The following is a 13,641-nucleotide window of genomic DNA, read 5'->3' as shown; positions in this document are numbered from 1 at the left end:
GCTCCCTGCTGAGTAGAGAGCCTGATGCGGGGCTCGATCCCAGGACCCGGGGATCATGACCCAAGCCGAAAGCAGAGGCTTTAAACCACTGAGCCACCCAGGTGCCCCAAGGGTTGGCTCTTTTTATAAGGCAAATTTTACAGCTCTAAAATCTGGGAAATGCAAATTAATAGAATACTTTGTATTTCCTTTGCTCTTGCCAGGGAGCCAGCCCTAGAGAGAGAACTCTCAGGAATGCTGTTGCCGCCCAAACTCCACCCCCGTTGTCACCCCCACCCGATGTGGCCAGCCTTCTCTACCCTCAGTGGGTCTCTCCTCAATGTGAGCTGCTATTTCACCCACATTGGGCACAGATCTGAAAAGCCCTGGGAGAGCAGGAATAGCCTTGGGAAGGTCCTAACGTCTTCTCTCTCATGCTTTGAAAAGTTCCTTTTCTTTGATTTCTGTCTCTTGGTGAGAAATGCTACCCAGCCACCTGCCCCAGTAATGTAGCGGGTGAATTTTCATATTGAGTATGGAGTTGAGGGATACATGACAAAAAGAGTATTGTTATACTGTTTCTGACTCCAAAAATAATGCATTCTTCCTTTGTGGTGCTAGAACAGTCCTGTATCTTAGTTGTGGTGTTGGTTACGCAAATGTGTGCATGGGGTGAAACTGCCCCCCCCCACAGCCACACACATGAGTACATGTCAAAACTGGCAGAAACTGAATAAGGTATGGTCTTGTGAACAGCAGTGCCAATGTCAGTGTTCTGGCTTTGAGACAATACTACAGTCATCTAAGATGTCACAGTTGGGGGATGCCGAGTGAGAGGCACACCAACTCTACCATTTTTGCAATTGTTGCAAGGCTCTAATTACTTCAAAATGAAAAGTCAGAAAAAAGTAATGCATTCTTACTGTAACATCTTCCAAATTCTAGAAATATGTGATATTGAATATAAAAATTCTACCCCCACTGTTAACAATTTGACATCAATAAAAATAGGATCATGCAATGTTTGCAGCTTGCTTTTTCACTTATCACTATGTCTTGGAGATAATTTCATGTCAGTCCAAATAAATTTGTAACTTACTTTTAATGCCTCTCTCTCTTCACCATATATGATGGGATACTTAAAGAAATACCCCGTAATTTTTTCAGCTGGTTCTGTACTTGCTGTTTCTAAATTTTCCGGTTCCAGTCAGTGCTGCTGAAGATCGTTCTTGGGCATCTGTATCTTTGCCCATACCCCTGAGTGTTTCTGTGAACTAAATTCCTAGAAGTGGGGATTGCAAGACTGGGAAAGTACCTGTTTTCCATTTTGATAGAAACAACCAGACTTCCAAGTTGCTGCTTTGTCCAGCTCTGGGGGTTACCATTTATACAGAATACCTTGTATGTGCAACAAAATGGCCCCGGTGATTACCTCCCAAAAAGAATGTGATGATTTATACTCCCACCAATGATGAATAAGAGTGTCTATTGTTTTACCCAGTAATTAATTAGGTCCTACCCTTAAAAAAATTATTATTTTAATTGCATTTCCTTAACAATTAATGAAATTAAACATTTCTTCATGTGTTTATTGGCTATTTGTATTTCATCTGTGAATTGCTTATTTATATTCCTTGCTAAATATTTGCAGTTCCCAAAGTGGGTGCCAAAGTGCTGTGGGATATTTTAAATTTTTGTGAGCAGCCCAGTGACACTTGCCATCTGTGAGGAACTGTGTGAACTACTGGCTTGAAATAATTTACAGTTATCAACATTAGCTCACACTGCACTCCTTTTGATGATGCCATACATCTTTGTAAAGTTGAATATTTGAGAGTTGCTGTGGTAGAAAGCAAGTACCATGGGAAAATCAGTGTGGACCAGGAATATGGGTGGTGGAGTCCAGTGATTCCAAGGGTTGGGAAGTTGTGAAGTACCCAACAGTCACACACATATCATTAGTAAGTAATTGTGGTTATTAAGAATGAAATCAGAGTGTTTTTTCTTTCAACGTATCTGTATTATTTTTTCAAACAGTTTCTAAGTTGTTATGGCATAAATATTTATTAGGTTGTTTGGATCTTACTACTTAATAAATGGAACTATTAGGTATTTCTTTTGGCCTAGAGGCACCATGAAAAAATTATTGAGGTGTAAGGGTGATATGAATGGAGAAAGCTTGTAATTCCATCATATTTCATTCCATTACTTTCATTTTTGTTACTGATTTGGAAGAAGTTTATTCCTTAAAGGAATTAGCAAATGTTTTACCCTTTGTTTTTCACTTTCAAAAATTTCTAGTAATTTTTGGTATACAAAAGATTTCAGTTGTTATGTTGGCATTATACGTCTTGTGTGTGTGTGTGTGTGTGTGTGTGTGTGTGACTTTGTTTCATTCTTAGAAAGCCCATTTTTACCTTATGATTATACAATATTTTCTTGTTTTCTTCTAGCACTTTTATAGTTTCTCTTTTCTTTTCTTTTCTTTTCTATTCTATTCTTTTCTTTTTTTATGTTTGATTAGTTCCTCCATCCAGAATTTATTTCAGTGCAAGGCTTTGGGTAAGGATCCAGCTGTATTATTTCCATAAGACCTAGTTAGTTGTCTTTTTTTTCTCAGTTTGCCACCTTTTTTTTTTTTTTTAATGTTGGTCACCATACAGTACATCATTAGTTTTTTTTTATTATTATTAAAGATTTTATTTATTTATTTAACAGAGATCACAAGTAGGCAGAGATAGAGGGGGAAGCAGGCTCCTTGCTGAGCAGGAGCCTGATGCAGGGCTCGATCCCAGGACCCTGAGGTCATGACCTGAGCCGAAGGCAGAGGCTTAACCCGCTGAGCCACCCAGGCTCCCCACATCATTTGTTTTTGATGTAGTGTTCCATGATTCATTGTTTGCATATAATACCCAGTGCTCCATGCAATATGTGTGCTCCTTAATACCCATCACCAGGCTAACCCATCCCCCCACCCCTCTCCTCTCAAACAAACCCTCCATTTGTTTCCCAGAGTCCATAGTCTCATGGTTCGTCTCCCCCTCTGATTTCTGTCCCCCTTCATTTTTCCTTTCCTTCTTCTGATGTACTCCATGCTATTCCTTATGTTCCACAAATAAGTGAAACCATATGATAATTGACTTTCTCTACTTATTTCACTTAGAATAAGTACTTCCGTCCATGCTGATGCAAAAGTTGAGTAGTCATCCTTTCTGATGGCTGAATAATATTTCATTATATATATGCACCACATCTTCTTTATCCATTTATCTGTTGAAGGGCATCTCAGCTTTTTCCACATTTGGGCTATTGTGGACATTGCTGCTATGAACATGGGGGTGCATGTGCCCCTTATTTTCATTACATCTGTGTCTTTGGGGTAAATACCCAGTAGTGCAGTTGCAGGGTCATAGGATAGCTCTATTTTTAACTTTTTGAGGAACCTCCATATTGTTTTCTAAAGTGGCTGCACCAGCTTGCATTACCACCAACAGTGTAAGAGGGTTCTCCCAGTTGGTTGTCTTAAACTCTTTTTAATAAGTCCATTTCTTCACTGCTGTTTAAATGTCACTTTTACCATTCTCTGAATTTATTTCTGCACATTTATTTCTGGACCCTCAATCCTCTCCCTTATAGTGCTTAGTGTTCTATCTTGGATTTTATGCATTTTATTTATTTATGTACATAACTTACTTCCTATACTGGATTATAAGCTTTTTAAACTTATTGCATCTCTATGTCCTGTAGCTGTTTTCTTTTCTCTTTTCCTCCTTCTCTCCTAAAGCCTTTTTCTATAACTTTTATTTTGGAAAAATTTGAATATACACAGATGTAGACAGAATAATATAATGAATCTCCTGTATTGATTTATAACTAATATTGTTTCATTTATTCCACTACCAGCTTCCTTCCTCCTGTATTGCTAAAGTTAACTGTCTTGAGTGAACAAATTATCCATGTTATTTTTCATTAATAAGTTTTCGTACCTCAAAGAGATGCTTATTGATCTCAGTATTGTCTTTAAGGAAACTCAATAGTTGAAGATCCAGATAGATAGAAAAGATAAATTGTCAAGTATAATAAAGCTTCTGCTAAATAAGTTAAACTGGGGTTTATTTTACAAATAAATAATTTGTCATTTAAAACATTTTATATGTAGCTTTGGGGCACCTGGGTGGCTCAGTGGGTTAATAAGCCTCTGCCTTCGGCTCGGTCATGATCTCAGGGTCCTGGGATCAAGCCCCACATTGGGCTCTCTGCTCAGCAGGAAGCCTGCTTCCCCCTCTCTCTCTGCCTGCCTCTCTGCCTACTTGTGATCTCTGTCTGTCAAATAAATAAATAAAATCTTAAAAAAAAAAACCCACTTTATATGTAGCTTTACAGAAAGGTATCTGTGTTCCAAAGTTAGTAACTCTTTGATTAGAGCAGATATTATATCCGTGTTTAGTAAATTTTTTTTTTCTTTAAAGATTTTATTTTTAAGCAATCTATGCACCCAGTGTGGGGCTCAGACTCACAATCCTAAGATCAACAGTCGCATGCTCCACTGACTGAGCCAGCCAGGTGCCCTAATAAATTAATGCTTAACATGCAAGCTTTTGTTGGGATGTTGAGTTATCACTGAATACCTTTGACATCGTTTTCTAAACCTCACTCTTACCCAGTACCTTGGGGCCCTTGATGCTTCTTCTGGGTGAGGGGACTCCTAATTGCATTGTAAAATTTGGAGCACCATGCTAGAGATAATCTAAGACAAATGAATACTCACTCTTTTATTAATACTGTGTACTTCTCCCAGTGCCTTTGCGTGGGGCCCGTGTAGAAAGGTCATGTTTAGTACCCTGGCTGCTGCTGTGAACATAGGCTCTGCCCCTGCCACCCCTGGCAAGGAGGCATGGAACAATTCCAAATCAATAAATGCTCCATTCACAGAGCCCCTCTCTCTGCCAGACAAAGCTACATATCCTTGGGGCCCCAGGGACTATAAAGAACAGGACACAGTCCTTGCCTTCAAAGAGCTATACTTCAGGAAAGGAAATTGTAGATTAGAACCATGATGACAAGATTTAAAAAAAAAAATTTTTTTTTAATCAAATGAAATGAGCTGTTGGGCACTGAGTATGAAAAGAGTATGTGTTGGTGGCGGGGAGGGAGATGGCGGTTGATGAAAGCTGAGGAAGGTGTTATGGAGGGGGTGGTATTCGCTGAGCCTTTACAGTATGAAAGGAATTTCAATAGGTAGAGTTGGAGAGGGTGGTGGTGGGAGAAACAGAAGGAACATCCTGGACAGAAAAGCATTTGTAAGTTGTCAGGAATGGGAAATTGTCCCATTTAGCTACAAAATAGGTACGTGAAGTGGAGGAAGAAGGAGGTAAAAACCAGAAAGGTAGGTCAAGACTTCAGTGCCTAGCAAATTCTTTAGGCGGTTGGAAGTCGTTGAAGGATTTTGAACTTGGGAGTGATACAGTCAGGGCTTTAAGGAAGTTTCTCTGCAGCCTTGTGTAAAATAAGCTTTGGAGGTAGGGACCAATGAGTTGTTTTCATCTTCTAGGCATAGGATCTTTGGTTCTTGAACTAGAACAGGGGAGTGTTAATAGAAAGGAGGGAAAGCATTGACACACAAAGTGACTTTTCAGGCCCCTACACACTTCGTGTTTGTGTACATTTTAGTCCTTAAAGAGATTTCAGGGGCCTGTTTACTGCGATTCTCTTCCCTGAGCCAGTGTCAGCTAGGAAGTAATCACACTTCAGAATTAGCACCCTTTTCCTGGCAGCAACAGCACAACACAGCCAAGTGTCACCTTTTGGGAACTTAGCAAGACCTTCCGAAGGATGTGTTCTCATCTGATAAACAAGTTGAGGTTTGGAGGCGCAACCACTTGAAATGCTTCCCAGCCTGTCCTCTAGCATTGGTGGGTAACTGTGGGCGGCACATGCCCACCAAGCCCTTTCTTGTAGGGATGACCAGGTTGAGTAGCTCAAGTGTCCTAGGGTCATGCCTCCTATCCATGGGGCTGTTGATAAAAAAAAGAAAAAGATGCCGAGCTGTCTGTATAGATGACATAGGCAGATACTTTTACCCAAAGAGCACCATTGCCTGCTGGGTGGAAGTCAGAGGCTAAGAGGGATTCCCTGAGAAGCCTGTGGTCTGGATGGGGATAAGATTAATGGGCCTGAAGCAGAAAACACTTAAATCCTAACCCTTAGTGTAATGATTAGGAAGGAAATAAAAGTTAGAAAACTCTTCTGTCTCTTACGTTCCCATCTCCTACCCCCCCACACACACCACCTATAAACACATACTATAATGCAGTCCGCCTTTTAAATAATTTTTGCTGTATCTCTTTCTCCGCATTTATATGATTAAGCGTGTTTCTGTGAATAAGAAAGTTAGAGATTCCTCCCTCTGTCATCCCCCTTCTCACACCCTCCCCCACTTTCAGCCTGACTTAAAGCCATAAAATACTTCTGCCTGCCTGCCTTTCGTTCTGTTTGTATGAATTAAGTCGACAGGATAAATATTCACATTCCCAGCTACAGGCTGAAACAATGTTTGCCTGTTCTGCCCAGTGAGTCGAGAGAAGAAGGGGGCCTGACATCACCCTATACTGTACATTCCCGGCATAGATCATTTATTTAAGTCCCTGAAAAAATACAGATGTTTTACCAGCCGAAATAAAATCCTGTGTAAACACTGGGGTTGGAAAAATGTGGCTCTGACTTAGCTGTGGGGGTTGGAGCAGCGCAGAGAGAAGCCTAGGCAAAAATGGCAGATCCAGAAATTTTATACTCGGCTGAGTGTGATAGGGGCAAAAGCGTTCTCCCGAAGTCTGCATGCTGCAAAAGAAGAAGAGGATATGTTTTTAGAAAAATACAGCTGCAGAAAGTGGATAGATTCGTTGATCCTCAGAGTTTGGGATTGTTAATGATTACGGTACACAGAAGCTGATTTGTATCTGACCTCTGAAATGAACACCTCTTTTCTCTTTGGAGTTGTCCTTTTTCACAGCCTGCCTAACCTGGGCCTGTTATTGCTGGATCCTGCTGTTTCTGGAGCTCAGCTGCTGTTGATTTTATAAGGGGGAAAATTGCCTGGAAGCCATGCTTGGTGAAGAGGAAAACCCATCTCAGCGTTGCATTCCCAAACAGCCATATATCATCTTGATCTTGTCTAACACAGGTCACTGTTTTAGTCTAGCAGCGTAAACCAGACATATTTTACTGGTGCGGTGCAAGTTTTTTCAGGGATCTGCCTCATGACTCTTTTCAGGCCTGTGGCATTTATTCAAAGAGCATTATATTTGCTCTTGCGAAGTCGCTTTTAAGATTCAGAGTTGCCCACATGGCCCCTGTGCTTTACACAGGTGCTCGGGGGCTGCCCCGATTCTCTCTGTGGTTGGAGTGGGGCGGGGAGTGGGCAAGGAGGAACTGCTTCCAGGTTCTCTAGATTTTCCTTTGGTCCTCCAGAGATTCATCAGGGCTTGCATCTCGGGCAAGAACGCTAGCCCACTCCCCTCTGCTGCCCGGCCTCCCCTCCTGAGGGCACCCCTCGAGGTCCCGCTGCCCACGACAGTCGTGGGCAGGGCTGCTGGTGTGTGCCTGCTTGTTGGCATGTGCTTTCTTTTTCTCCGGCTCACAACCGCCTTAGGTCAGCAAAGCTCTCTGCTGCTGCTTTTGCCGAAGACACCTCTAAGTCCACTCTAGTCTTTCTCCAAGGGCCTGCAGAGCCAGAGGCACCCCTCTGCCTTGCTTCGTCCCGTCCCATGGTGTTCATTCATAGAGCTTCTTTTCACTCTCGAAAGATTTCTTGCTGTGCGAGATAAATTACCACTGACTAGAGCAATCATCACATGGATGTTCCTAACCAAACTCCTGAGGTCCCCTTCCCTCATTCCCAAACCTGCATGTTCCCTTGTGATCCCTGTTTTGGACGATGACTTTCCATCACCGGCTGCCTGAGCGAAGAGGCTCTTTTCTGACCTTCAACTCCACATCTAAATGCCAAGTTGCCAAATCCTGCTTCTCCAGCTTCTTTTATTTATTTATTTATTTATTTATTTATTTATTTGACAGAGAGAGAGAGATCACAAGTAGGCAGAGGGGGAGGGGGATACAGTCTCCCCACTCAGCAGAGAGCCCGACGCCGGGCTCGATCCCAGGACCCTGAGATCATGTCCTGAGCCAAAGGCAGAGGCTTAACCCACTGAGCCACCCAGGCACCCCAAGCTTCTCCAGCTTCTAAAATGTCTCTCAAGTGTATCCTTTTCCTCTCCATTCCATTCCTCTTACCATCTAGATTGGGGCTTTCACAAAATCAGAGTCCTATCAGCACCAAGCAGATGAGTGAATGAGGGGGACGGTCATAAACACACAGCCCTCTTGGTCCAATCCTTTGTTTTTAAAGTTTTGATAGAGATTTGGGTTCAATAAATACTTAACTTTTCTCTTTCTTGATTCTCCAAAAGTTTAAAAAAAAAGAAAGGCAAGAAAATGGTGATAAATGACACTGATACTCCACCTTAGTCCCATGAGTAACAGGCAGTTGTGGCATGGCCGTGAACCCGCCCCCATAGGTGCCTGTTACCGTGTAGGAGCATGGGCCTGCGGTCCCCAGGTCTTCTGATTTTTCAGAAGAAGTTGGAAATCAGGATGATTTTGGTGTGAAATCTCCCAATTCATAAGTGGCAGGTTAAAAATAATACTGTGCAGGTTGAAGAAAACGTCTGCAGCCACTTTGGGCCCACTGCCATCCTTGGCTTTCAGCCTCTGGCTTTGACCCTGACCACCTGTAGTCTAGACTGATAGCAATCTTGGTCATCCTGCCCCTTCTTATCCAGCCTCCACAATGTCCTGGCCTTTCCTTTCCAAATTACACATCTGATTATGTGAGCACTGTCTCTAAAGAGGCCTGTGCCGCCTGCAGAACAGAGGTCCCTTGGTGGTGCTTTTTAGATCTTCATTCCATCCTGACCCCTCTTTGCAGCTGTGTCTCCTACCGCCTTGCACACACTTGACTTTGCTCTCACCATACACAACTACTTGCTGTCCCCGAGCAGTCCTAATATTTTCTTTCCATTCATAGGATGTTTTAAGAACAATTTAGGGATTTACAGAAAGACTGAGCAGAGAGTTCCCACATACTTCTTTCCTCCCTAGTTTTCTCCTGTTTTTAATATCTTGCATTAGAAGGGTATGTTTGGGGCGCCTGGGTGGCTCAGTGGGTTAAGCCGCTGCCTTCGGCTCAGGTCATGATCTCAGGGTCCTGGGATCGAGTCCCACATCGGGCTTTCTGCTCAACAGGGAGCCTGCTTCCCTTCCTCTCTCTCTGCCTGCCTCTCTGCCTACTTGTGATCTCTGTCTGTCAAATAAATAAATAAAATCTAAAAAAAAAAAAAAAAGAAGGGTATGTTTGTTACAATCAATGAACCAGTATTGACCCATCATTATTAACTAAAGTCCACAATTTACATTAAGGTTTGTTGTTTTTGTTGGCAATACTGATATTTTAATACCCTTTAACATTTTTTTTTTTTATAATTCAGTTTCCTCTCTGCTTGCGTGGTCTTCCCCGGATTCTGACCAGATTTGTTTAAGGGCCAAATAGGAATATGACTTTTTCTGCAAAGTCTTCTCTGAATGTTTATTTTTGGAATGGGGGCTAGAAGGGAAGGGGCAGACAGAAAAAGGAAGAGAACTAACATTTTTATCAGGTGCCTAATGGGTGCCAAGTACCATATATTCCTTTAAATCTCTCTATAGCCCTATAACAGAGACTGTTATATACTGTTTACTGAGGAAGCAGAGGTTAAATAAGTTGCCCCAAGCCCCATAGCTAGTTACTGGTTCTACACCATGTCCACCTGGCTCCCAAGCCTATGCCCCCTACTGCCCACCCTGTAGGGCTGCATTTCCACAACTGACCTAGCCTCCCTGCTCTCCCTGCTGTAGCAAGGAGTGCAGTGGTGTTCCCCTGTGTCTCCACTCCTTACTCAGGGTTGTAAGAGCTCACCAAACCCAAGGGCACGTGTCCTACAGGCAGCGTTGGTATACGAAGAGGCACCGCAGCATGACGTCAATTCAGCAGACACTCGTTGCATTCCTGCTGTGTGCTGGGCTTGGTCAAGGGTGAGGTCAAGCAGAAGAGGATGGGGATGGTGATGCCACCACGAAAGTCGTACATCGAGACCAGGCAGGGGCGGGGAAGCTATGGATTTTCCACTTACCCGTGACTAGAATGTAAGCTGCGGGGAACAGGTGCTCATGTGTCCTGTGCCGCCGCTCCTAGGACCGTGCCTGGTAGTTGTTTAGTAATTATCTGTGGACTGAATATTTGAATCATATTGCGAATTTGGGAGACCTAAAATGACACTTCCCTTCTCAGAGCTCTTATATGCATTCAGTTGGTCGCACAGTTTCGGTATCTCTGTTTGGTTCAGTGTGGTCCTGTATTGCAAGTTATCCCAGGCCTGGCCTAGTCCATGCTCCTAGCCCAGAGGTTCTCCTGGACCAGAACTTTTGGAGAAGGGGGAAAGCAGGAGGAATTGCCTTGCCCCCACAGTCTTTTCCGACTGATGGGCAAATAACCCTTCCTGGGAACTGCCTGGGGCTCCTGGACCTGACCTTGGACCATAGTTCCAGAGGCCTGGCCCCATGTCTGGACTTCACACCAAAGGATGGCCTCATTTTTCTTGGACAAATTAAAACAGACCCTCTAAATGTCAGGGGAAGGTAGCCGTGTATTCAAATATAGTCATTAATTTTCTTGAAGAAAAAATAATGATCTCAAACACAGTAACTTGTTCCACACATAGGCCTACAAAACTTTTCTTTCCTCCCCCCTCCTTCTGTCTTCTCCCCTTCCTCCCCTTCCCTGCCCACTTTTCCCTTGACTTCTGTGACCCTGTCTTTCACTTCCTCGCTCTGTCTCTCCTCCATGCTTCCTTCCACCGTGGTTCTCGTAAGTGTACCTCCCTCTGCAGTTGTCCTGTGTAAATAGATCGCTCTCTGTTCCTGGTGAATAACCAGGATCACAATTGTTGTCTGGGTTGTGCCCAAGGTGACAGAATTGATGGACCTGGAGGCTGATTTTCATAAACCAGAGCTACCAAGCGTTTCAAAAACAGCCTTGTTTTTGCCAAGGAAGGTGAGCAAATATAGGACTAAGTTTAAACATCCATCAGGAGTTATTTTTGAGGTGATTGCTTCTAAATGAGAGGCATTCGAAAATCTCACAGGTTTCTTTACAAGTAAATTCCACAGTCATGTATTTTGCTGGTGTCTGCTGATTAATTACAATTCTGTGACACCATGAAAAGCCCCGGTGGTTGGTTTCGTGCAGCTGTGGAGGAAAGTAAAGCGAGTCCCAGTGACTTTGCCAGCTCTGTCAGGATAGCGGGGATTCGAGCAGAAGGAGCTGTTTTTTTCACTCTGGCAGTCACCACAGAAGAACAGAAGCCCCAGCCAGACCCATTTCTCCAGACTTCACGACGGGCGGTTTGGGTCCCTGCGGGGGTGTGGTGAAGTAGTGATACTTGATCTGTTGCCTCTGAAATAACAGATCCATTATTAGAGAAAGCATTTTCAGTCTCCACATTGGGACTTGTGCGCATTCTCCTACACAATTAGGTCTGTTTAGACCAAAAAAAAAAAAAAAAATAGTACTTACATATAGTAAAGTAATCACAATTTTTTTTTTTAAATTCTCTACACAATTTGTTGTTGGTGACTGCAGATGCCTGATCCAGGAAAACTGCTAGCTCATTCCTGTTCAGTCTCTGATGATTCTGGATCTCTTTTGTCTTGGCCTCTTGCTTCTTCTCATTATTCGCCTCCCTATTTAACTCTCGCTTAGACTCCTCATCGGCTGGAGAGGAAGAGAAGAAAAAGCTAAATCTCGTCGCTTTGAAAGAGTCACCTGTAGCTCCGGTGATGGATACAATAGGGAAGGGAAGCAAACTGATTATTAAAATGGACTTTCCAAGTTCTCAGTGTGTTTATGCGTACTGGCTTTGCTCCGCCCACTGATTCCGCTTGATTGAGATGAGGAGACCAAGGAGCTCTCTGACATGCGTCCTCACACTCCTTGGCACTGGCTAAGGTCAGAGGAACTTGTCTGTGCCTTAGTCCTCTCTCTCTGCTGCAGCTTTGGACTCCTCACAGAGTGTTGTTGGTGTCATCACTGAGTGTGAACCACGACATGCTTACATGAGCCGTGCACACAAATGCACGCACGGTCATGTGTCTGCTGAATCTGTGGCCTTCATTCTAAGTGGGGGCAACTAGAGGATGTGTCCTTCTCTGCCCAGTTCTCATACATCATGTCATGTCCGAGTGAGAGTAGCTTGTGTCTGTTTTGCTGCTTCTACTCCATGTCTCGGTGAAAAACTGCGGAAAAAAATCGAGATCGTTTATAGACATCACCATACGTGTTTGCAAAGGCAAGCATCGTCGTGGCCTGCTTCTTTGGCCAAGACTATTCTGATAAACCCAACCCACAAACCAGTTTGGACTGTGAGACTGTTGATTTTTCCTCTGCAGTGAGACTTTGACTTGACAAGGTACATTTTTTTCATGTTAGACGGGTCACAGAGAGCAAGGTGTTTGCCTTTCTTTGCTAAAATCACTTGATAGGCTGTTGGAACTAATAAGCTCTTGTATCAAATGAGTGTTTGGTCACTGAGTAGTCACCCTTGTTTGGAATTGCACAGGGGGACCCAGAGCAGAGGTAGGGACGGAGGGCCTAGGTTTCCTGCCACTTGCTATGTCCTCCCAAACCAGCTTGCTTCCTCTGTGGAGACCAGAGCCCCATTCTGCAGGTGTCTGTTTCCTTTGAGGGGAATATTTTGAGGAAACCTAACAGGGAGGAACTGAACATTTAGGAAAAATATATTTTCACAGCAGGATGTTGCTTTTTTCTCCTTTTTGGTTTAGGTTTTTCATTTGTTACAAGCCTGCACAGACTCCAAGTACAGACTGAATACAGACTTTCAGCAGGAGCTGGCTGACGTTGCTGTCTGCACCAGAGCCAAACTCTGGCTGGCCAAGAGGTATGTTAAAACCCCACATGAGCAAGGAGTTATCAGGGGTTAGGAATACATTGGAGGATGGCTGTTTCTAGTTGTGGGAGTTTTAAAAAGTCATTGGCATGAGTTTTCTAAATTTATTGGAGTATTTATCTTTTTAGAAATTTGGGTTGTGGGAAAGAAAGAAAAATATTTTCTTGACAATTTTTCTGAAACGGCTGTCTGGCTGGGGGACTTGTAATATGGCCTTTTATCAGTCCACCGATCAGCTTGTTTTTATTAATACCTGCCATGTGCCCAGCCCTGTGTCAAATATCATGGCGGTAAAAGGCAGTAATTGACTCAGTCATGTGGTGCAAACTCTTAGGTGCCCGGCAATTCATAGGTTAGAGATTGGGGTAAGACTTGAACAGGCAGAGAGAGACCAGTAGAGCATGAACAAGAAAAAGACGTACACGTTGCCCCTTTCTAGGTAAGCAGGAAAACAGCTTGAATAATCGAGGCAAAGGAGGGTGGAGACATTCGTTTTTCATTCTCACCGTTCTTCATTTATTCTAGAACTTAGGGCATTTACTATGTGAAAGAGGGAATAAAAAGAATCTCTCATTCAAGACACAGGGAGTCCTCTTTGTAACAATAT

General features: G+C 43.3%; 1 protein-coding gene across 9 annotated transcripts in view; it reads left to right on the top strand.

The window, feature by feature from the left end:
* Window positions 1-13,641, top strand: part of THADA (THADA armadillo repeat containing) — a 326,811-nt gene that overhangs the window by 209,323 nt on the left and 103,847 nt on the right. For all 9 annotated transcript variants that reach the window (XM_032877945.1, XM_032877944.1, XM_032877943.1 and 6 more), the window contains one exon: window positions 12,910-13,025. In XM_032877945.1, the coding sequence (XP_032733836.1) occupies window positions 12,910-13,025 (116 nt within the window). The remainder of the gene's footprint in view (window positions 1-12,909; window positions 13,026-13,641) is intronic.

The sequence above is a fragment of the Lontra canadensis genome, unplaced genomic scaffold (assembly GCF_010015895.1).
Source record: "Lontra canadensis isolate GAN:19392208 unplaced genomic scaffold, GSC_riverotter_1.0 scaffold61, whole genome shotgun sequence".
Taxonomy (NCBI): Eukaryota; Metazoa; Chordata; class Mammalia; order Carnivora; family Mustelidae; genus Lontra; species Lontra canadensis.
The sequence above is the reverse complement of the archived record's forward strand: the minus strand, read 5'-3'. Positions and strand labels throughout refer to the sequence as shown.